This window comes from Strongylocentrotus purpuratus, unplaced genomic scaffold (assembly GCF_000002235.5).
Source record: "Strongylocentrotus purpuratus isolate Spur 01 unplaced genomic scaffold, Spur_5.0 spur5_contig_812, whole genome shotgun sequence".
Taxonomy (NCBI): domain Eukaryota; kingdom Metazoa; phylum Echinodermata; class Echinoidea; order Camarodonta; family Strongylocentrotidae; genus Strongylocentrotus; species Strongylocentrotus purpuratus.
Genome location: NW_022145516.1, coordinates 376,980 through 399,940, shown reverse-complemented (window position 1 = coordinate 399,940; position 22,961 = coordinate 376,980). Strand labels below are relative to the sequence as shown.

Sequence of the window (22,961 nt, the reverse complement as noted above, 5' to 3'; positions counted from 1 at the left end):
TAAGTATTGTCAATGGTCTTCTTGAGGGTAGCCATCATATTGCCCTTCTTGCTCTAAACAGAAAATATCTGTTTTTATATGTCTATTGATTTATATGTCTATTGATCATTAAAAAAGAGAATTTTTCAGATTTTCAAGAAAAATAAAGAATAAAAAAGCCTCTCTCCAAACCTTGAAGACTATTCATTCAGAAATTTAAGCAAATTCTAAAATGATGACAGGAAAAAAAGAGAAGAGCCCTGTGCTTAAAGCATAAACCGTTAACCATTATCAAGTGTGCGCTTGTAAAATTGTGACTAGTCAGAATGCTCCTCAGGGTGTGGAGGATGTGTGGATGTCTGCGGGTAAACCTGAATCCGATGACCGGGGTAATAATATATACTGCGCCTAGAAACAAAGTATTAGGTGTGTTATAAATGTGATCTATTATTATTATTATTATTTGCCCATCAGGACTGTGACGTACGTACAGCCAGCACACGCTGCCTCACCCAGCCCTATGATCATCCAGCAAGGAGACGCACTGAGAGGGAACGGCGGTAAGATCCAAGTACCAGCTCTGATCCAACCAGCCATCATGCCAGTTAAGACTGCCAACACTCAGGGTAAGATTTAAAGATTAAGTTGAGTTCTGGTCATGCGATTTGCATTGTGAAAGAAACGTTGTGGAATCAATCAGAAAAGGTTGATCAGCTAGCACATAGTATTGGTGTGTGCTGCAAAGTTCTGGAAATTTGGCCCAGTCTTGGTGAAGCCCTGTCTAAGAAAAGACCTGTCTAAGAAAAGACCACATCATTTAAAGCAAATTACAGTCAGAGAGGGGCGGATCTCCTCATAGAATGACAATTAATTCTGAAATACGGTCTCATACGGTTTTAGAATTATCGCTTTATTATTGATTATTTGCATTTATATATTGATGATTCTACATTCTGAAATCTTGCGGTGTAAACAAATAATCCTCATATCCTTTGATGCAGAGCTAATGGCCTTCCGGTTTCAATCAAATGATATAAAGGTGCTTTCTGTTAATGATTGTTTATTTTTGGTTTTCAGGTTCAACAAAGATTTTACCAGCAACCAAAGCTCCTGTGCAGCCTCAGCTGCAACTCCCCATCGTCACTCCCAAACCTGTCAAGACAGTACCTCCTCTCAACCCAGTCTTCAACCTTGCCCCTTCCCACCAGCAGACATCCCACCCGTCTCAACAACCCATCACCGGCATCGTCATGACGACCAACCCCGCCCAGCAGACATCCTCCTCCTCCTCCATGTACGCCACGCCCTCATCGTCCTCGTCGATGACGATGTTTGCGGCCCCGCAGCCCGGCATGATCCCGTCGGGGATGACGCTGTCGACCACGAGCACCACCACGAGGCAGGTGATGATGCAGGGTACGACCATGGTCGGGCAGCCCATCCCCATTACCGTCTCCATCAAGCAGGGAGATGCAGCGCCCTCTAGAGGAACCATCAGCGGGATGTTACATCATTCCAACACCGCACCCATCTCAACAATAGGTACAGTTCTTTGTCCTAGCTAGACATTTTGCTATCTCATTTAGAGAAAATGTATGTTTTCGTCCACTGTACTGAAATAGATTTTCAAATTTATTGCTGATACATGATTCCAATACTGCATCCATCTCAACGATAGATACAGTCCTCTACCAGAGCTGAACATCTCAACTTTCTAATATATCTAAAATCTAAAATGCTGTCAGAAATCATGTGTGCAGTACTGAAAATAGATCATTAGTTTTTTTAGAAGTTTTAATTTGTGATCTATTACACATTGAGGAAAAAGGGTTTCACAATTTTTTGAGCTTTCTGGAGTGGATTATCAAATTAATTTTACTCAATTATATCAGTGGTATATTAGATCATTCGAACATAATAACCATTTCATTCAACCATAAGTTAAATTCTTTACCCCACCAAATCAGTTTACCTGTGCCTAGCAACTCAAGGACAGAATCTTAAATGTTGTTTCAATGTACCATAAATAGATTCTCATCATCATCATCATCATAATAGCTTATATTCAGTTTATCATCTCGTTTACCAACCAATAGTTTCTCTTCTCGCATATGTAAAATCATTGTATGAAATGTATATGTATTGCTGTTGGGAAATAAATCAAATCAATTCAAATTTCTTTTTTCCATTTTCACAGGTCAGCCTCAGCTTCAGATTGATAACTCGAGCATCCAGCCCGGCCCGAAGAAGATAAAAGCCACTCTGGCTACCATCCCTGTTGTTACAACCCTACCTCCCCACAGCCCTTCAGGGATCGCCCGTACGACCATGGGCGCCACCATGCAGATAGGCCCCTCCAACGGCACCGTCTTCACCTCGGGGGGCATCCCCTCAGCGAGCGTGGGCTACGCCAGCTACGCAAGCTACAAAGCCATGCCCAAGCTGGCACCCATCCAGAGTGCATCATCCAGTGAGAAAGGGGCAGGGAAGAGGAGTGTGATCAGCGGTGGTGGGAAAGAGGGTAGTTCAGACAAGAGTGCAGCGCCAGGGAAGGTTGACGGGCAGAGTGCGAACAGGCAGGGTGCCGATGAGAGTCGTGCTCATGTGGCGCAGCCGGCTCAAAGCTCGAAGTATATGACAAGAAATCGTCAGGAGGACTCGAGAAAAGACTCCCAAGCAGATACAAACAAAAAGAGTCTGAACAGGGAGGTGAAAGCAAATAGGAGAGAAGGTGAAAGGCCTCAAACCCATTCACATGTGAATGATAAACCCGCAACAAGAGGAGATGATGATGTCGAGAAGCTGGGTAAAGACAGATCGGAAACTGACCAATCGGAGACAATCAGTACTAACCAAGAAACTAGTGGACAGGATGCAGGTCATGAGGAGGATGGAGGTCTTGAGGGGTCAAAGGGCAAGCTGCAGAGGTCATGCAAGGGTCGACTGTACAAGAAACACATGGAGGAGAATGGCAAGGGAGGCAAACCGCCAAGGAGAGAAACTAGGGTAAGGATACCTTGGACCCTTATCACAATGAAAACCCTTTTTTCAATGAAAAATTGCAAAAATCAGTGACAAATCTGTTGAGAACCAATAAGAAGCAAGTATTTCAATAGCTTATAACAAAAAAATGTCATTTGTCACTGATGACAAGCTTTATGAAACGCCCCCCAGGGGTTTTGATTAATAATGATAATAATAATAATAATAATAATCTCTCCATGGTTTTTACTATTTTGGATTGATCTTGTTTTACAGTCCAGCAAATCAGCGGAGAGTCCAGTCCAAGATGAAGAGACCATCTCCCAGTTGCCTAGCAACAAGGATGCTGACCATCCATCATCATCATCATCTCCAGCAACAGCGGGAGGGGGAGAGAGTCCAGAGGAAGGACGGAAGGAGGAGGAGAGAAAGCGAGAGGAACCAGCCGAGTTGGTGGAGAGGAAGGATGAGGGAACACAAGAGGGCACTCACAGACTATCGTCACCAGCTGCAGAGATGTCATCCAACGATCCGGCTCCCGCCCCCGCCCCTCGGCCAGCTCACAACAACCCACCAGACGTCCACACCCCTACCAAAGAGAACGGACAGTCCAACAAGCCTGCCACCGGGGATGCTACTGCTGCGTCCACGTCCACCTCGGTTGCCATGGATATGCACGCATTATCGGGGGGAGAGGCTGCAGGAGTCAAAGACGCAAGGAACCTGTCACACATACTGAAGAGGAAAATAGACGATGGCATGGAAAAGTAAGTGATGATGCGATGTTTAGTTTAACGTTCCAGGCTTTGATTTTGACAAAGACATAGGGTTAGGGTTACAACTGTGTTTTATGTTAAATTTAGGGTAGGGATAAGGGTTACAACTGCATTTAAGGTTTGATTTATGGTAGGGGTTCGGGTTACAACTGTGCTTTAGTCTAGATGTAGGGTATGGGTCAGGGTTATGTATAGGGTGAAAGGTAGGAATCTGGGTCCTGTTTCATAAACCTGTTATAACCCCCCAAAAGTTCAAATACCTGTTATAAGCTGCTGAAGTCATTGCATTTGGTTGACAAATTTGTCATAGAAGTTTGGCATTTGTTATTGGCGGCTAGTTTTATGAAATGGCCCTGTGAAGTAAAGGTAGGATGCTGAAAACCTTCAATTCCATCCCCACATGCTTGTATTATTCTCTATCACAGGATTATATCATACCTTGGAAGTAGGCATAAAGTTATACAAAACTTATTTCCCTCAGTGTCCGCTAGTGGGCTACTCTCGAATTTGGCGTTGTGCAGTTACGGATGAACAAGGACAGTTGAATAGTTCATCAGGATTAAACTTGTCCTTCTCCAGTGACCAGTACTCAAGATTTAATTTGAAAGGATTATATAATTGCCTAATTCTATTTGTTTTCTTTGTGTGTAATTGATTCCCTATTTATAAATCCAGGGTCCTTGAGGAGGTGAACTTTGAGGCTCAGTTCAGGCAGCTTCCGGAGTATCATCCTGAGGACCATACCAACGAGAGGAACGTCATGCCCCTCACCGCAGAGGCCATCGTGAGCAGCTATAGGAGGAAGAGAAAGGGCTCCACAAGTAAGATACTCTCCTCAGAATTACAATTGAACCTGGGAAGTGTTTCACAAAGACTAAGATCGACTTTTAGTTGGACTTAACTATGGCAGGCCGTTTATGCCACTATTTTGCATTGGTTTCTCAAGGGACACGAATGTACAGCATTTACATTTTTTGATAGTTCTTTATTGTTGGGAAAAATATCTTAAGGTCGTAATTGAGAGACCAATGGTGAGAGCAACTAGTGGCGTGAACAGCCTGCCATAGTTAAGTCCGACTTAAAGTTGATCTTAGTCTTTGTGAAACACCCCCTGTATATAAAGACCCCTGAAGAATAGCCATCTCTTGAAGTCTCGTGGTCTTTGTAGACAGGTTGCTTTAGTTCAGGTTCGAATAGGAAATAAATTTCTAGGAAAACGACATATGTGGTTTTCATAGAAAGGTGGTCTTTCTATACAGGTGGTCGCTAAAGCAGGTTTCCCTGTATTTGTCAGGTATTTGGTTGAATTTGGGAGTAGCAAATCATTTGTTAGTGTGAGCTATTTGTAGTAGATAATGATAATGATAGCAGTGAGTTTTTGTGTAGCGCTCACGTCTGTCAGACTTGACACTCCTGGCGTCATACAATTATTACCGCATCTAATTAGAATTGCTGGCGCATTTCAAGGAATTAATTCCTGCCAGGTATTAACTAAATCAATTGATACAGCGCAGCAACTATTTGAATGATTAAAAAACTAAACGCAAGAACAATTGAATGAATTAATCTCTTGTGACTTGAATGGGAGCAGGAAAATCATAGTAACAGATAATAATAATAATAATAACACTCAGTTTTTATATAGCGCAGATGAGCAGACGTTACTGTAAAGTCCAGTTTATCTAATGATATTTTAGTATGATTTATTGTTTCATAACATATTCTCTCAGGGTCTCCACAAAGATTTTTTCAAGAAATATTATGCCTTTCCAGTCCCCTCCTCCTTATCTCCCTCCTTTCTCTTTCTCTCTCTCTCTCTCTCTCTCTCTCTCTTTCTCTCTCTCTCTCTCTCTCTCTCTCTTTCTCAATATTTTTTTCTTATTCAAAAGGAAAACAGAAAAATCACAGAAGCAGACTGGTGGAAGAATAAATTAAATCAGACAAAAAAAATTAATCACTATATGTATGAGCATTTCAAATTAGCTGAATCATTAATTTCACTGTAACAAAGTGCCCGACTACTAGTATGATCATGTATTCTATATGTGATATATGGAGAACACTCCTGTTTCTTATTTTTCATTCAATATATTGGAATTTTTCACTCATGTTTTCCTGTGGTTCTTCTGTTTCTGCTTTTGTTCAGCCAAACTTTCATCATTCAAGGTCAAGTCCCTTTCAAAATTGATACACATTAGAATAACTTTTAAATGGATGAGTGAAGAAACTATATGCGACATTGTTCAAGTTTAAGAATTGTATGATTTTATTTGAACACATTTAGACAGGTGTACAGGTTCAAGTAATATATCTATGTATTAACATTTGATTTATATCCTACAAAATACAAATCATAATGTGAAGTATTCCCAAGTCTTACAAAGTCTCATCCATGAAGAACTACCGGTTTACAAAACAGACTGAAGTAAATCTAAAGCTACTCTTTTCGTAATACACAAAATTACTTTTTGGTTTGATAGGAACCAATCATTGAAAAACTTTTTTATGTCATATTGTCATCATACATGAAAACCACTACCGCAATAAAACTGTATAAGAGGCATTCAACAAGTTGAAAGAATGAGCATAAGGGGAATTTTTTTTTATTTTGATGTTGAATATATGAGCTTAATCTTAATTTCCAAATGCTTGTTTGTGTATTTCAACAAGTCTTCTTATGAGTTTTTACATTTCTTTAGGATGTTTTGAAACTTTGAAATCTACAGCAGTAATGTATGAATCAAATATTTTGAATATACTACACTGGCATGGAATCTCGACCTTACAGAGCAAAGAATTCTTTGGTGTTTGGTCCCCTTAAACTCATATAAACATAAATTAGCAAGATAAGATGGACATCAACAACTTCAATTGTATTACCCCACTTATAGTTGAGCTTCAAAAATAACTAAAAATAATTAGCGCTTAAAGGGATCCGGTAACTTTGTCTCAGATTCTGAAAACATATTCTGGATTTAGCTCATGATGCAATGATAATTATAAACCTTTAGGTCAGTCAGGAACCCCGTGACTTTTACAAGCCGATCGCCTGTCTGATTATCAAGATATTTATGATTGGAATCACAAATTTTGAAAACCGTTCACCTGACGGTTTTCATAACACTACAGTCTATTAGGGAAAACGAGTATGGTAAAACCAGTCACTCAAAGATTTTTGCTTTTTTGAGGCACTTCTTGATCATTTTGAAGCGCAATTTTTTTAGGGCTTCAATATTACATCATATCACAGACACTGATAACACGTAGGGCCGTGTATCTCAGTTATAACATTGTTAAACGATCCCTTTAAGCATATTATTCCCATTTACACCTGGGTGAAGAGTGGCAAATGTAGATCATACTAGTGGATGCAAGTCCAGTACCTTGCAATCTGCAGTCAGGTGACTTATCATCCAAGAACACAACATCTCTACAGTTATGATGCATAAGCTATGATACTACTACCCTGAATATGGGAACATTGGTTTGTTAGATTTAATGACGGAAAACAGACCCTTATATTTCCTTTTCGAGATTTTATAATACTACTACTACTAATGATAATAAAACCGTGCTTAATAACAAAAATAATTTTAAAAAATGTTACTTATTAACCCTTACTGTACTGGGCTATTTTGAGCACCCACTGACTGGGGGGGGGCCTGGGAGGCCCCCCCCCCCTATGATCTCGGCCGTCGATTGTCCAATGAACACGAAAATTTGCACGTTTGTAGATATTTACGTAAGGAACAAGATGGTATAATTAGTTTTTTCCGAATATGCAAATTTTTGTCGTTAGCCTAATTAATTATGCAAAAATGCTAATTTTATGCATTTTACAGAAAACGTTTCAAACTCCACTTTTTGAATGTTGAAACTCATTATTCATATGAAACTTCTTTTTTAACTCAAAAAAGTTAATTTAATGTAATTAATAATGATAATTTATGCAAATTTTGATGCAATTTTTTTTTTTGTTTTTTTTTTTTGATGACATGCGCATACTAATTGTTATGTAACGCCTTACAGGTATATCCGATTTTGACGAAAATGGTATCAAAATGTGCGTGAGACTTGAGGGGAAAAAGTCATGAAACGACAATTGAAAATTCCAAGCGGTTGCGGCGCAAACTCCGAAAATGTCGAGGGGGGGGCCTCCCAGGCCCCCCCCCAGTACAGTAAGGGTTAAGCGCTTACCACCGAAGTCTCTAAACGCTATAACAAACAAAATAGACTGATAAACAATTACATATTAAACAAAACAAAAAAGTGCAAATAAACCTACAAATTACAATACATATACATCAAAGTAAACAGGTTAATTAATCATCAAGCAATTTTGAATAAATGTGTCTTAAGACTACTTTTGAATAGGTTAACAGTTTGACAGTTTTTGACATTTAATTTAGTCTGTTCCCAAGTTCAGCAGAAGCTTTGCAAATTGAGCGATTACCTTAAGAAAGAGTTGACACAGAAGTAGAGCTTAGACTACCATACATATTTGTACATGTGCTTTCTATTCAATAAAAACAAACCCTTATACATTGTACATGTATTTAATTTGATATTCTACACTTGTACTACTACCACAGATATGTGTACATTCTTATATTTTCTTTCGATATTCTAATAAGAACAATTATTATATAATGATAATGTTTATTAATGTGCCAAAATCTACAAATGCGATAGCTCCACTAAATCATTTAAAGCAAAGAAGGAATCTACATTTGATATAGATTTACCAGAAGATTTAGAGTTCATATTTCCTTCAGATGTCTCGAAAGATATAATTGGATGATTGGTCTAATGATTGGTATTTCCTCAGAAATTGTTTTATGTCTTGAAAATCGTGAGCTGCAAAGTCCTGCAATGACTGATGACTATAGACTTACGCATTCTTGAGCATCGTCATCATTTTTTGATGTTGAAGGATCTTGTGACTGATATTTACTGTTATTGCGTTTATGCCTCAATTTATAGAGGAAAATTGCATTCAATGTGAACATTATGACCACAGCGGTTGCCAAAATAGAATATATAATTATTGTTTTCAAACTATCTTCGGTCATTTTGATGGCATTCTTGCATGTTGTGTTTGATGGTAGGGGATAGTTCGATGAGTTAAAAGTCTGACTATTGTTGACCAGATCTGGGGTTCTGTAAGTAGAAATTGTCAATGTTTTTGTTGATGTGGTTGGACATGGGCCACTGCTACTGGTATTATCTAGATACAATGCAGTATCATCACATTCACATATTTCAGTGTATTCAGCCAATGTGGAAGAGGAACAACAAAATACTGGCTGTGTTTTTCTGATGAGAATGGTCTGTTTCAATATAGTATCGGTTTCAGTAGGATCAGTTAGGGGAGGCATCCAGACACCATCTTGATAGCATTCAATCTTTCCTGATAGACTCCCAACATTAGCTGTACAGTCTATTGAGACCCAGACTCTGCCCTTATTTTCACCCACGACACATGATGCCTTACCAGGAGGATAATCAACCTGTAACCAAATCCTGTGTGTTTGTTCAACTAGCATCTCCCCATCCTTGTATACAGACAAAATGTATGTCCCTTGATCAATGGTCAGTACGTTACTTATTGAAAACTCCAGAAAGCAATTGGCATTGTTATTTCTATTCTGGACGTTGAATCTTTGCACCTGATCTTGTGTCAAAGACAGTGGTGACCTATCTGAAGAGCGATAAAATGGGAGTCTATAAGAATGCTGTAATGTGACTTCTGTGCTGTCACATGGGTATGGGAAATTTAAGGTTGCTTCTTGCCCCTGCGTTAAGGATACTGCCTTAACTTGGTACCCATTTACACAAAGTATTGTGATCAAAGGGATGAGTTTTACCATAGTGCATTTAAATACAACCTTCTTCCTAAGTTTCAACATGATTACCTGTGATTAAATACAGATCTCTTATACATGAATTACAATTGGACAATTTAAATTCCCAAACAAAAGTTAGAAATGAACGTATCAAATGGAAAATAGTTATTGACAGAACTGGATTTGTAGCGTTTTGTTTGAAGTAATATTGAAGTCAATAAGACATCCTTCTAGATGGCAACCTCCACGTGATCCAACCTGTTTCAAGTGATGTCATCAAAGCAATGTTTGTGGCGCCTTACAACTCTACAAGTCCATGAAATTTATGGCCATCGCAGATGTGTCGACAGATGTCCACAGATGACAGCTGGAGTGACTCAGTGGACTTCTGTTACAATGTCACTAACTGGAGAAACGTCTTAGTTCATGACAAATCCCTTTTCAGCAAAGCAATCTTGTCCAAGATTACTGTATATTGACATAGACATTTAATAAATATATATGATAAGTTGGTTTTATCACAATGCAGGTATGCTCCATATTTTCTGATCAGTACATAACATTGACTGCATCTCAAAATTTGACTGCTGTATTCACTGGAGGAGCTTATTCACTTTTTTCTGTTGGGTTTATCTTTCATTGAAACCATTTTATTCTACAAAAATAGGATCTAGGGCAATTGAATAGAAATAAACTTCTAATTCCTTTTTAGCATGTAGCTTTTTGGATTCTCCATTTCCACTCCAAATAAAAGATGCAATTCTCGATATCAAAGGAATTCTTCCTGGGACTACTACACATTCTTGGATGATCCTTCTTTTTCTTGTTACAGTACTTTTGGAACATTAACATAGCTTTCACTTATGTTTTGACATTACATGACTATATGCAGCAAGGGAAATTTTGCCCATTTTCCACTCAGTATTTAAAAAGTTAATTTTAGTCTCATAAGCTGGGATTTGCATGGTGTATATATATATATATATATATATAAAGGCAATTGTACTTACCGTGTATGTTAATGAAGTGGAGCCAAACAGCTGCAGACGTAAATAATCCCTGTGTCAACCTAAACATAATTATACAGTAGTTGTTCAATAGAGTACTGTTAATTCAGGAGATGTGTTCAAATGTGTTAAATGGTGATGATATTTGGAAGTTGCCAACTCACAAACTTGGCATGCATGAAGCAAAAGTGCCGCTTATTGCTATAAACCTGCCAAACATCGCACGTGGCTTGTTTTCATGGTAAACATAAACATGGATGGACTTTGCATTTTGCGTGCTATTAATATGTGCATTATACAAATATAAATATTATTTCTATTTTAAGGAGCAGGTTTTTAACAATGTTTTTTTTATCATTATTGTTAATAACTTCATCAAAATAACATGAATCAGGTATCTTTTCTATGAAAACCACTTGAAAGACACATTCCCACCTTTGAACTCTCACTACTTACCTATTGACATCAATGTCGGAGATCCTGGAGACTTCGGGTCCATGGAAAATGTGTGGCATACCAAAATTAAACCTATTTTCATTGAGCTGAAAGTAGATACCCAACCTCTTGTAGCAAACAGGAATTCATGGTTTTATAAATCCAGAACAGGATATCAATAATAGCATTAACAACATGCTTTCGAGTAAAGGAAGTCTCGCAGGAGAATGTTGGATAATCATTAGGAAGTAAACATGCTATTGATTCAACTTCAATTTGATTGTGACTTACTTAATAGAAAAAAGAATATGAACTCATGTGAACAATATGCCATGACTTCAAGTCTAAATCATGTTTGTAAAGAAAATATTTTCTTTAACCCTTACTGTACTGGGCTATTTTGAGCACCCACTGACTGGGGGGGGGGGGGGGGGCCTGGGAGGCCCCCCCCCCCCCTATGATCTCGGCCGTCGATTGTCCGATGAACACGAAAATTTGCATGTTTGTCGATATTTACGTTAGGAACAAGATGGTATAATTAGTTTTTTCCGAATATGCAAATTTTTGTCGTTAGCCTAATTAATTATGCAAAATGCGCTAATTTTATGCATTTTACAGAAAACGTGTCAAACTCCACTTTTTGAATGTTGAAACTCATTATTCAAATGAAACTACTTTTCTAACACAAAAAAGTTATTTTAATGTAATTAATAATGATAATTTATGCAAATTTTGATGGATTTTTAATTTTTTTGGTGTTTTTCTGATGACATGCGCATACTAATTGTTATGTAACGCCTTACAGGTATATCCGATTTCGACGAAAATGGTATCAAAATGTGCGTAAGACTTGAGGGAAAAATGTCATGAAACGACATTTCAAAATTCCAAGCGGTTGCGGCGCAATCTTCGAAAATGTCGAGGGGGGGGGTCTCCCAGGCCCCCCCCAGTACAGTAAGGGTTAAATGAGCTTCATTAGCCTTTGTATAATCAATGTTATCACTAGCATCATTATTATATTTTTTTTGTGTGTGTGTTGGGGGGGGGGGGGGGGGGGAGTGGAGATGACAATTCGCAACAAATCAAATTTTCACATGCTTTAACAAAATTATGAAAGTTGGTAAGGGTATGAATAATTCAGTTATTAACTTTATATGAATAATTTCTGTTTGCTTGAGCCTCAGTGAAAAAATAAATAAAATAAATCCCATATATGATTGTTATTTTAATAGGTAAGAGTGAGTGTGATTCTGACAACGACCCGACCTCGCCCTGCAAGCTCAAGTCACCCCACCGTAGAAGCTCCAGTAGCTCCGAACCCAGTACGCCGGGCAAGAGAGTGATCGGAGATGACTCTGTCTTTAAGTTCAGTGACAAGTCCCCCATGGAGTCTTATAGTGGCCATATGCGAGGTAGGAAGAACTGTGAATTGATTAATATTCAATTTTGAGATATTTACCTCTTTCGAGTGTGTTACATGTGTTTATCTTGTTTATTTTTGTTAACTTGACTTTTATTGGCAGTGTGCCAGGTAGGAAGAACTATCAATTAATTACTACTCCATTTTGAGATCTTTGTGTGTGTCAAGGTGTTTTGCTTCTTTTGAAATTTTACCCAAACACAAACAATGCTTACTTTTCAAAAAATTGGTAAGAAGGACTTCCTCATGTTCTTAAAATGCTGGAGCCTGGATAATGGTAATTGTTTGAAGGTGCCTTGGGCATCCCCTGGGATGGATATGTGAATGAAACATAGCTATTATAATTACTACTACCTGTACTACAGTGTATTACTACTCATCTTCCTCCTCATCCTACTACCACTGCTACCACTGTCAATCCCACTACTACTACTACCTCTACCTGTACCACCACTAACACTATTCCTGTTCCTCCTCCAACTACCACTACTAAAACTACCACTAATATCACTAGTACCACTACCACTAATACCACTACTACTTTTGTTCATATCACTAATGCTACTACCACTACCACTACTACCATCACCTGTACTACCACTACCATTACTCCTCTTCCACCTCCTTCTCCTACTACTAACACTACCACTTCTACTACCCAACACTACTAACACTACTACCACCAATACCACCACCACCACCACCACCACCACCACCACTGCTACCACTCTTGTTCTGTAATGTAAATACGTTCATAACTTTTTTTCTTCATATCAGATGAAATAGATGAGTATGAAGGAGAGCTGGATCGCTCTGCCGCCTCCTCCTCCTCTTCCCTCTCCACACTGCGAAGGATCTTGGATCAGAGACGGATCCTGGTCACGGAGCTCTTCAAGAACAACGGCTATTTCCCCTCGGGTGAGTCACCTCTTTGTTTCCCAATCCCTTTTCAATTAACTGTCAATTTAAGCATATTAGGAGCTTTTGTAGCGCAGTAGAATATATACTTAATGTTGGATAGTTTCTGCGCTCTATAAATGTATAATTTATACAGTAGGCTTGCGGGTGCACCATGTGAGAGAGAGAGGGAGGATTGGGGGGTCCTGAAAAGGACTCTCGGTAATCTTTCTTGAGGGTTTGTTAGTCCTGAAAAGGACTGTTGGTATAGTCTTGCAAAAGACTGCTGGTTATCTTTCTTAGCTTATAGTTCTAAGGAGAACTATAGTGCTTGGAGAGGATGAGTGACGGGAGTGGCTCGACGTTTCGAACAGATTGACTATCCGTTAATTATTATAATTATTATCCCAGGAGCTGAGGTTGTCTGACATGAGTTTGTTTTCTTGTTTTTTTAATTAATCAGTTTTCTCTCTTCAAATTGGCAACAGTTAAAGGGCAGTCCAACCCGTGTAATAGGTTCATTTAAATGAAAGCAGAAAAAAGAGAGAAACAGAATGGTGGAATTTCAAAATGAATCGGACCAATAATAAGAAACATATTGGACCGAATTCACAAAGGAGGTTTAGATTTAACCCATGGTTTAAACCCTCATTAACATAACCCATGGTTTAGAATAAGCGTCAAAATTAGGCATACCTTGCATTGCACGTCTTATATTAGACCTCTGGGCTCATATTGCGTTAATTTTAGACCATGGGTTATGTTATGAAGGTTTAAACCGTGGGTTCAATTTAAACCTCCTTTGTGAATTTTAATTGAAATATGAGATAACTACAGCTATGCGAATATCAAATTGGCAAAAATGTCGGTGGATTGTGACGTACTGACGAATAACTCTCCCATTTGTGGTGTTACATAATATCACAAGTTTCTTTCTTTCTTCTCCCAATTGATTGACAGCTCCGTCGACCGCAGCGTTCCAGTCCAAACACCAGGACATGTTCCCTTCCAAGAACTGTCTGCAGCTGAAGATCCGTGAGGTCCGTCAGAAGATCATGCAGCAGTCCTGGGATGAAGAAGGGCCGGATGGGGAAGCTGCCGTACCAGGTAAGGCCAGCCCTGGGCCGCCGGTATTCAATAGACCGGTTTACTAACATAGTCAAATGTTATGCATTAAAGCGGGACAGCACTTCTTGTTGCTACTTGCGCCCTCTATAAAGCTTACACTGCCTAAGCATTAGCTGTTGATCCCCCATGGTCCCCTTTTCCTTATGTTAGTTGAGGGCTGATTTTGATGAGATATAACCACCTGTCAGTGACGAGGCAAACTCCTAAATTCATATTATTTGAAGTAGTACCTTATTAAAAGAATTGTAGTTCTTAGCATTTGATATATACATATAAGGTAATATGCTTAAACCAAGCTCTGTGATTATTGTTTCAATTAGGTCAAGTCAAATATTTAGCCAGAAATATGTATAAAACAATAACAATACAAACATTTATTCATGGATTTATCACTTTGATGATTGTTATATTAATGACATATATGGTTGACTTTTATCCTTTGATTAAGATATTTTAATCTTTGCATTATCTGTTTGGTTTCTTTTGTGCTCAGGTACTCCGTCCACACCAAAGTCTCCGGCGCCCGGTAAGCTTCACCTGACGTCTGTGAAGAGTGTTCGTCTAGGCGGTCCTAACCCCTCCAGCAAGATGTCTCTATCATCTACCCCTCTCAGCAGCTCCAACTCTGCCCTCACCGCCAAGTTCACCTTAACCCCAGCCCCGCCCCCGTCCCCCATGGCCCGAGGGGGTTCCCCCAACCCTCAGGGTTCCCCTACCATGAGCAAGTTTCACTACTCGCCCCACATGAGCCAGCAGCCCAAGCCCATGTCACCGTTGGTCAAACTCTCCGCTCCTCAGCAGGCCCAGCCAGGCTCCCCAGCCCTCCACACCATCTCGGTTCCCTCACCCGCTCTGCAGCACGGACAGACCATCTTCGTCTATCCGGCCAGCCCCGGCGTGAACCAGTTCCAGCATGCTCAAGCTGCCCAGGGCAGACCACCTACCACTATTATGCAAGGAATGGCACCCCCCGGGGCAGCCAGTGGAGGGGTGACACACATAGCACTGCATGGGCAACCTCATATCAATCTTCAAGGCAATGGAAGTGGTAACCAGACTCCCAAATGAAAATAAGAGTACAACCCCCTTTCTGAAGTAAAGGGGTGACACACCTATATCTTTGAAATTTAAGTAGAACTGCTCCATAAACAGGCTCCACTCCTTTAGGAGCCCATCTAGTGTGGAATGCTAGGTAGGCAAAAGTACTTGCTTTGTTGCATGATATGTCATCCAAGGGGTCGCTCTCCTAGCCAATAAATGGGCCATATGCTAAGAATTTAAGTACTTTCCTTGACACTTTGCTTGGGTCTTCAGTGCAGCTAGCTTTAAACATGAAGTGTAAGCATAGCATGCTGTTTACCAAAGTGACTTTCACCTCCAATGTATGGATTTGATGAACTTGAGAAGTGAATGAGCCCCAATTACTGTATGAGTAGAGAAAGTTAAGCATCTTGGGGAAATAACCAGTTGCAAGTAATGAGGATCATCTGATCTAGAACAGCTTTGCTTAGTGGCAGAAAAAAAAAAAGAAATCACTAAGAAATCATGAAAATGGACTTACATGTACATACCTATTTAGCAGGGCCACCAATATATACATGTATCTATTAGAGAGTGATTCAACTATATCCAACTTATAATAATGATATTGTTTCCTCGTATTTAGCGCAGCTATTATACAGGTATACTTTACTGCGCTTAATACTAAGTGTCATACTATTACCCAGCTATAGCAAAGCATTCAGGGAATGTCTTCCTACCGGGTACACATCTTCTTCACCTGGGTGGAGAGTGGCAAATGTATATGGTCTTTACACACGTTCTGGATAGCAAGGCAGGTTTGACTGTAGTTGAAAGAATATATAATTATTAAAGCCCCTCTGCACTAGTTTGGCATGGAGGGACTAGATATCACTGCAAGGTCACTGGCAGGTGACTTTCTCATCAAATCAGCTCTCAATTAACATAAGAAAAAGAGAATCATGGGGGACCAACAGGCACCGATTAGGCATTGTTGGCTGTATGGAGGGCGCAAGTAGCTATAAGTAGTGCAGTTGGGCTTTAAAGTGCAATAATTGGACTTGGTACTGTACCATGGTATTGATGAAATGAAAGTTGTGTTCACATCACATCAAAGGGGAGGTTATTGAGATGATGCAGAAAGAAAATAAAGCAAAGTGTGATTGTTGATATCAATGAAATAAAGGTTGTGTTCACACCATTAGAGAGGTTTCTTAAATGTTGCAGAAAGAAAAGAAAGCCAAGTGAGATTGTTGGAAACGCTATTCTAATCTGTGTCATTAAAACGTTATCATGTTAGTAGCACACCATTCAAGAGGTTTTGACATGATGTAGGAAGACTTGAAGCAAAGGAAGATTGATGGGAATGTTATTCTAAATCTGTATCAATGAAAAGTCATGTACATCACACCATTGGAGAGGTTTTGTTTCAGTTGTTGCAGTTAGAGAAGAAAGCAAAGTGTGATTGATCATAGCAATGAAATGAAGGTATTGAAGTATTGATGAAGTATGAAAGAGATACCACAAAATGTGAAGGTTGAAGTTGATAAATGTTCATGGAATCAATTGAATGTAGGTCGTGTTCACATTTATGGGCGCAAGCAAATGGAAACGTGTTTTTGATGCAATGAGCGAAAGTGTTGCTCTTAAACTGGTACTCGAGTACATGGAACGTGCCTTGGAATATGTGTTTGAAATCTCAAGTGTCTTTTTGGAACTCATTTATAACTCATACCAGGGAGAAAGTACCCTAATTACTTGTTAAAAATAACCATTCAATAATTTTGTTTAGACTTCTTGTAAGCATTATCATGGCCAAAACGTTGCAGCCATAACATTCTTGGGTATATACAACAACAAAAGAAAAATGAAAGTAAAGAGGATTATGGAATAACTGTTATGGTATCTTGCTCAAAATTTCAATGAGCTCATATCTCTTCCTCTTTTTTTTTTAAAGAACAGGAAAGGGGATGCATTACAGTTGATATGAAGATTGGCTGTGAAAATGATCCGAGTGAAAGAAAATTTGTATCTCATTGCATACGTGCAAGTTCTTTGTTGATCGTAGTTGCCAGTCATATACACATTATAAAACCGTGGTAGCTTTTTTGCGGCGGTATACTGCGCCATGTCTGAACAAGCCTTGACCTGTCAGATACAAATATGTTTTATACAGTGACTCTAAAACAAATGTGATTAGATCCAGTTATTTCATGAATTTGATGATATGTATTCTGATTATCGGTTTTTGAGAACCGTACGAATAGGAGAGGAGAAGGAAAGGAATGGCGAACTAAGTGTCTAAATACATGCATGCTGCACTTGTACAGATTGTTAATGGGAGAAGGAGGAGGAGGTTTGATGAACTATGTCATAGTATTCTCAGAAAAAAAATAGTGTGTGACTTTGGAACAATGGAAGTGGTATTATGCGTGTTGTGGTTTCCTACGTGTAGCTGTATATGGCCATTACTCAATTTCGTGAGGGGAATTGCATTTTTTTGCAGACGGCAAGTAAAGATTTCAGTGTTATAATGATGTCTTTGTGAAGGTTTTTTGGTGTCGTTTCTTTTAAAGGTAAATAATCATTCCATAGACGTTTCTGTGATCTGAGTTCATAAATGGTATGGTAAAATACTGTAATAGGAAGGATGGAAGTTGTGATGACATTAGCTTGTTGGTTACTTCGTCCGTGACTGTAGGTGTTGTTTCTTTGGGGATGAACTTTGTGATTTCATGAACTTTTTGTGTGCGGCTGCTTGTACAATTTGGTGAAATTTTTGCTCTGAAAATCTGCTGCAGCTTTTTGAATAGAAATGTAACAAAACAGTAACTAGATGAGCTTATGTGATGAAATGCTTTGAATATCTTCCTCTGTAATCCTTGTCATTTGTGCTTTTCTACATGCCGTGAATGGCCGTGTTTAAGTTTTTTTTCATGTCACAGGTTGAGCTATATAGAGTGTCTGCTCATGAAGTCATTGAAGTATCTTAGATAGTTTAAATGTATGTCTCAGTGGCAATTCCACCTATAACGTTTGACCAATGTTCTACGTATATATTTGGTCTGTCTGGAGATTTGATACATCAAACCTTAGACTCAAATTGCTAAGACACACGTGAAGAAATATGTTAAAGATGATGTCATGTTGTAAAATGTTTGAATTCGGCTATTGCTTTCAGGGACGATAAACCTTTTATGAGAATGCTTGTTGAGAATCACCCCCCCAGAACCAGACGGACATCAACTCTGTTAACGAGTTAACGCTCCTATCGCTTTCGGCAGATAAAACGCTTTTTGAGCTGTGTAGACGATGCACTTGTAAGAGGACTGTATGATGCATCAACAACAAGAAGCCCTTTTCAGGGCACTTTATATTCACAGCGGGAAATCTTTGCCAAATCGGGCTGGCCTCTGGCAAGGTTTTTTTCGAAGAAGCATGTAGTAGCATACAATTTTATCAATGGCTTATGTATAAGACGATGATCGGGATTGATATATTATTGTACATAAAGCTGTCATTCTCTTAGCCATAGGCTGTATAGCGAGTTCTTTCAAGAGATCGAGTGGTCTTTTCTCATATTTCATTTTTTAGAAACTAGGATGAAATTATTATGGAATTATTATTACTAGGACTAGGATGATTCATATATTGTCTCTCCAGTCATGTAGATAATGATGTCATCATACAAATGAATATTTTTGCTACATTTGGTAAAATGTAATTGCAGTGTAAAGTGTACATACTACGTTCTATCCTCTGTAAATGTAAACATGATGAGTAGAGTGTGAATGGCGGGCTGTTTCACATGATGTCTGTTCCCAGAGCTAGGAAGACTTAAAATAAGGATTTAAAGCCTTAAAATAAGGATTTAAAGCCTTCTTGCAATAGATCATGTACTTAGAAGGAGCTATATGCATGTAGGCTCCCTAAATTAAACAATGCCAAAAGTGTGTAATAGAATGGTGAGGTATTCATCATATTAAACATAGTCACCCTACCCCATTGGTTGGTTAGTGGTTATTTAGCTGCTAGAGAAATGGTACCAGTCTCTAGCTTGTTAGTACAGCAATGATATATAATGATTTGCAGTTGTAAAACATAAAAAAATGATTGATTATGCTTGGGAAATGGAGTTAGCAGATGCTTCATATATATGTTATCAAGCAAGCTTGTATGGAATGCTAGTGTGACGTTTTAGGGGTGTTTAGAGAAGTGCCGGTATACTCATTTAAATTGTTGCTGTGTTTGATATAAAACTATACTTGTGCATAAATGAGACTTGATAAAATGAATTGAAAACAGATCCAAAGGGATTGATTCTAGTAGATTTCTTGTGGGAATATTAACGAGTTTCTCTACCATTAAGGAGAATTACTGGACTTTTTTGGAGGATAAACTCATCACTGGAGTGGAGTGTATGTTAGCAAAGACATCTATTTTTCTATAGTGTATAGATTTGTTAAATGTGTAATCAGTATTTATGAAAGAAAATATTTCTTAATCTTGCCTATTCATCTGTAGATTGTGTATAGTATGGAGACAGCCTGCCATTTGGGAAGGAGACTGGTGCATGTTCCCAGTCGTGGTGTATGATGCGATGCCTAATTGAACAAAATGTATCAAGTGTGTGATAGCTGGTCAAGCGAGAGAAGGGAGCTGTAACCAATCTGGATTGGACTCTCCCGTCTCAAAAAGTCATGTTGGAAGATGTTTTGTAACCAAGTTTTTATTTCCGTTTTGAACTTTGATGTGAAAATCAATATGTTTTGTAGCAAATGAAATCTTATATTCAAACGTACGTATGATTATGAAATTCGCGGCTTCAGTATGGAGTCGCCCCTTTTCATATCACAAGTAGAGAGAGAAAACAAAAGTTACACAAATTCACTTTTTTTTGCTGGACACATGTTTCTTTTTAATTATAGACACATCTACTTGGTAGATTCTCTTCTCGTTTTGTTTTGTAAAAGTAAATATCGTTGGTTTGTTTGAATTAGATTCTAAAGCTATAGAACATACCCATTGACTTTTATGTACTGTATTTGATATTGTGTTGAAAGAAGGAAACTGTTACAAATATTTTTAACAGAAAAAAAAGTGCAATGAATAAGATATCTATATATTTCAGTAAGAAAGGTTATATACTAGAGTTAGTAAAGAGGATCAGCGTATAATGAGAGGTTGAGTTTGAGAGGAAATTTCTAATGATCATAAATGGATGTACACATAGAGTTCCATTTTTATTCGCAGTATATGTACTTCTGTAAGCTGATTTGAAATATGTGAGTCATATATTTATGTTACCGCTTGATCTAGCGTTATATCCCATTTAAATAGCAGCGTAAAATTGAAGTATGATAAAATTATAAAGTGTATGGTCCTAGAAAATTTGAGAACCTTAATCCCTGCAGTGTTGTGATCCATACAAAATTAGCCACGGTAATTTTAATAGGGTTGGGTACACATGAAGAACGGTAGTTTGGGCTTTGACTAGTCGGCTTATTAAATCTTCTAGAGTTAGAAGGATATTGGAGTGTATAATGCCCCTGTCATATGTTGCTATAGACTCTCTTGAATGGATGCATTTAGCAATTCATTTCATATCCACTGTTTGTCTTCATGTATGGTGGAGTTTAGGAGAATAAATACAAGAGAAAAAAATCAGACAATTTGACATGGACTTGCATTTCTTATTTATCCCCAAACTTTCAAATTGAATTGTGTTTTGAATGTTGTAGCAGTGACAGACATAGAGAAGGAGATGAAACAGGAGAGAGAGAGGAAGAAGAAAGGAGAAAGAAATGTAAGAAGAAAGGAGAAATAGTGGAAGAAGATGAAAGGAGTTTTATAAAAGTGAAACTGATAATGAAAGAGCTTAATCATTCTCTATGATACTTCTATCTTAATTAATGACTAAAAATAGTCTACTTCACAAATTTCCAGAATATAGCTGCACACAAGGAAGAAAAGACATTACAAATAATTTCCACACAATATATCATGTAGTCCCACATAATTTCTTACATGTTGGCACTATACCATTTTATATTTTGATATCCCAACATATCATTTACACCGTATGAAGCAATTGAGGATGACTTCGCCCTTCTTTCAACTTAAATTCCAAAACCTGAATTCTAATTGCCTAATTTAGCCATTCCCCTCATTTATACATGGGAATCATCTGTGATATCTCAACAATTTGTATCTATTAATTCTCTCTCTTTACAAGGTATCTCAACTTTTTCCATATTATGTAGTATCTCTCCCTCACTGCCTCCTATCTCTTTTCCTCATGTCCCCCTCTCCGTCTGCCCTCTCTCACTGCTGCCCCCTCTATCTCTTCCTCTTTATCGAACCCCTCGCTACTTCTCTGCCCTTTCTCTCTGCATGTCATCCTCTCTCTATCTCTCTGTCTCACTCTCTACCTCCATCTCATTCAATCTTGATCAACTTCATGACTGCTGGTAGCTGCATTATCATATTTAAACCTTCAAGTGCCACTATTTCCCTCCTCAATAAGGCAGTTACCAGAATAAAAATCAGATTAAAATTCCTAAATGCATGATAGGATTAAAAACATTCTGAACCTTACAACTTTTGCCTCATGTACACAATTCTAGGATATGAAATTGCTACCAGGGCATGCTCACATGAATTAAAATTTTAAAATTACCAAACTAATTCATAGATTGAATGAATTCACAAAAGACAGGTAAAGGATAAGCCAAATTGTAAACCGAGTGAAATGTGCATATAACAACAAGTTATGCATTTTTATTTGTTAACCCAACAGCACACCAATGTAAGCTAACTCATTGAAGGGGGTGTAAACTGACGAATACAAAGGAACCTACGTCTCTTTTTGGACAACTGCACGTAAACTATGGACTTGATTAATGGTAGTCAGCGACTTAATCTCTGCATAGAGAAAGTTGATAGTCTTAGAGACACTGACAGCGCCTTGTATCCTTTGGAAAAGGCGCTATATAAATCCAATTATTATTATTATTATTATTACATGGTCAGCGTTCGCGAAACAGACCAAAGTTCGTACGCTTTGGTTTCGCGTATGGTGCACCCGATTGGCCCCAGTCAGGCCACGGGAAAGACGCAAAGTCTCGTCAGTTTACACCCCCTTTTATGAGAGAATTCTTCTAACATTTCAATTTAGCAGTTTCACTTCCTTATTCAAAGGCATAACAAATGATCATGAGCAAAGTCTAGTATTTCTCATTTGGCTGACATACACTCCAGAAGATTTTCCACAAAAATTACTCCTTTCTGCATAGAACAGTAACCCTACCTTACCCCCAAAAAACAAGTACATTTGTATTCCTAACTTGGCAAAAACATTGTGAAAACAGACTTCTTTTCATGCAATTTTCTAGCTCTTTCTAAAAAACAACGACCCTTTTTACCAATCCATGAACAATTTACATACTTTATAATGTAACAACCGTATACA

At 38.4% G+C, this 22,961-nt stretch overlaps 1 protein-coding gene and 1 long non-coding RNA gene across 5 annotated transcripts in view; one reads left to right on the top strand and one right to left on the bottom strand.

Annotated features, from left to right (window-relative positions):
• LOC100889326 (protein capicua homolog) overlaps positions 1–15,998 on the top strand; it is a 31,429-nt gene extending 15,431 nt beyond the window's left edge. For 3 of the 4 annotated variants that reach the window (XM_030978359.1, XM_030978350.1, XM_030978366.1), the window contains exons 12-20: positions 454–605; positions 1,057–1,521; positions 2,177–2,985; positions 3,238–3,728; positions 4,392–4,558; positions 12,258–12,437; positions 13,223–13,363; positions 14,303–14,449; positions 14,964–15,998. In XM_030978359.1, the coding sequence (XP_030834219.1) occupies positions 454–605; positions 1,057–1,521; positions 2,177–2,985; positions 3,238–3,728; positions 4,392–4,558; positions 12,258–12,437; positions 13,223–13,363; positions 14,303–14,449; positions 14,964–15,538 (3,127 nt within the window). In that variant the 3' untranslated portion in view covers positions 15,539–15,998. The remainder of the gene's footprint in view (positions 1–453; positions 606–1,056; positions 1,522–2,176; positions 2,986–3,237; positions 3,729–4,391; positions 4,559–12,257; positions 12,438–13,222; positions 13,364–14,302; positions 14,450–14,963) is intronic. The other variant, XM_030978354.1, reaches the window with a different exon arrangement.
• On the bottom strand, positions 9,994–11,114 carry LOC105440527. The gene is made up of 3 exons (XR_004062792.1): positions 11,047–11,114; positions 10,594–10,652; positions 9,994–10,051 (listed from the first exon to the last, which is right to left on the bottom strand). It is a non-coding gene; the product is annotated as an uncharacterized LOC105440527 (long non-coding RNA).
• Positions 15,999–22,961: the final 6,963 nt, after the last annotated feature.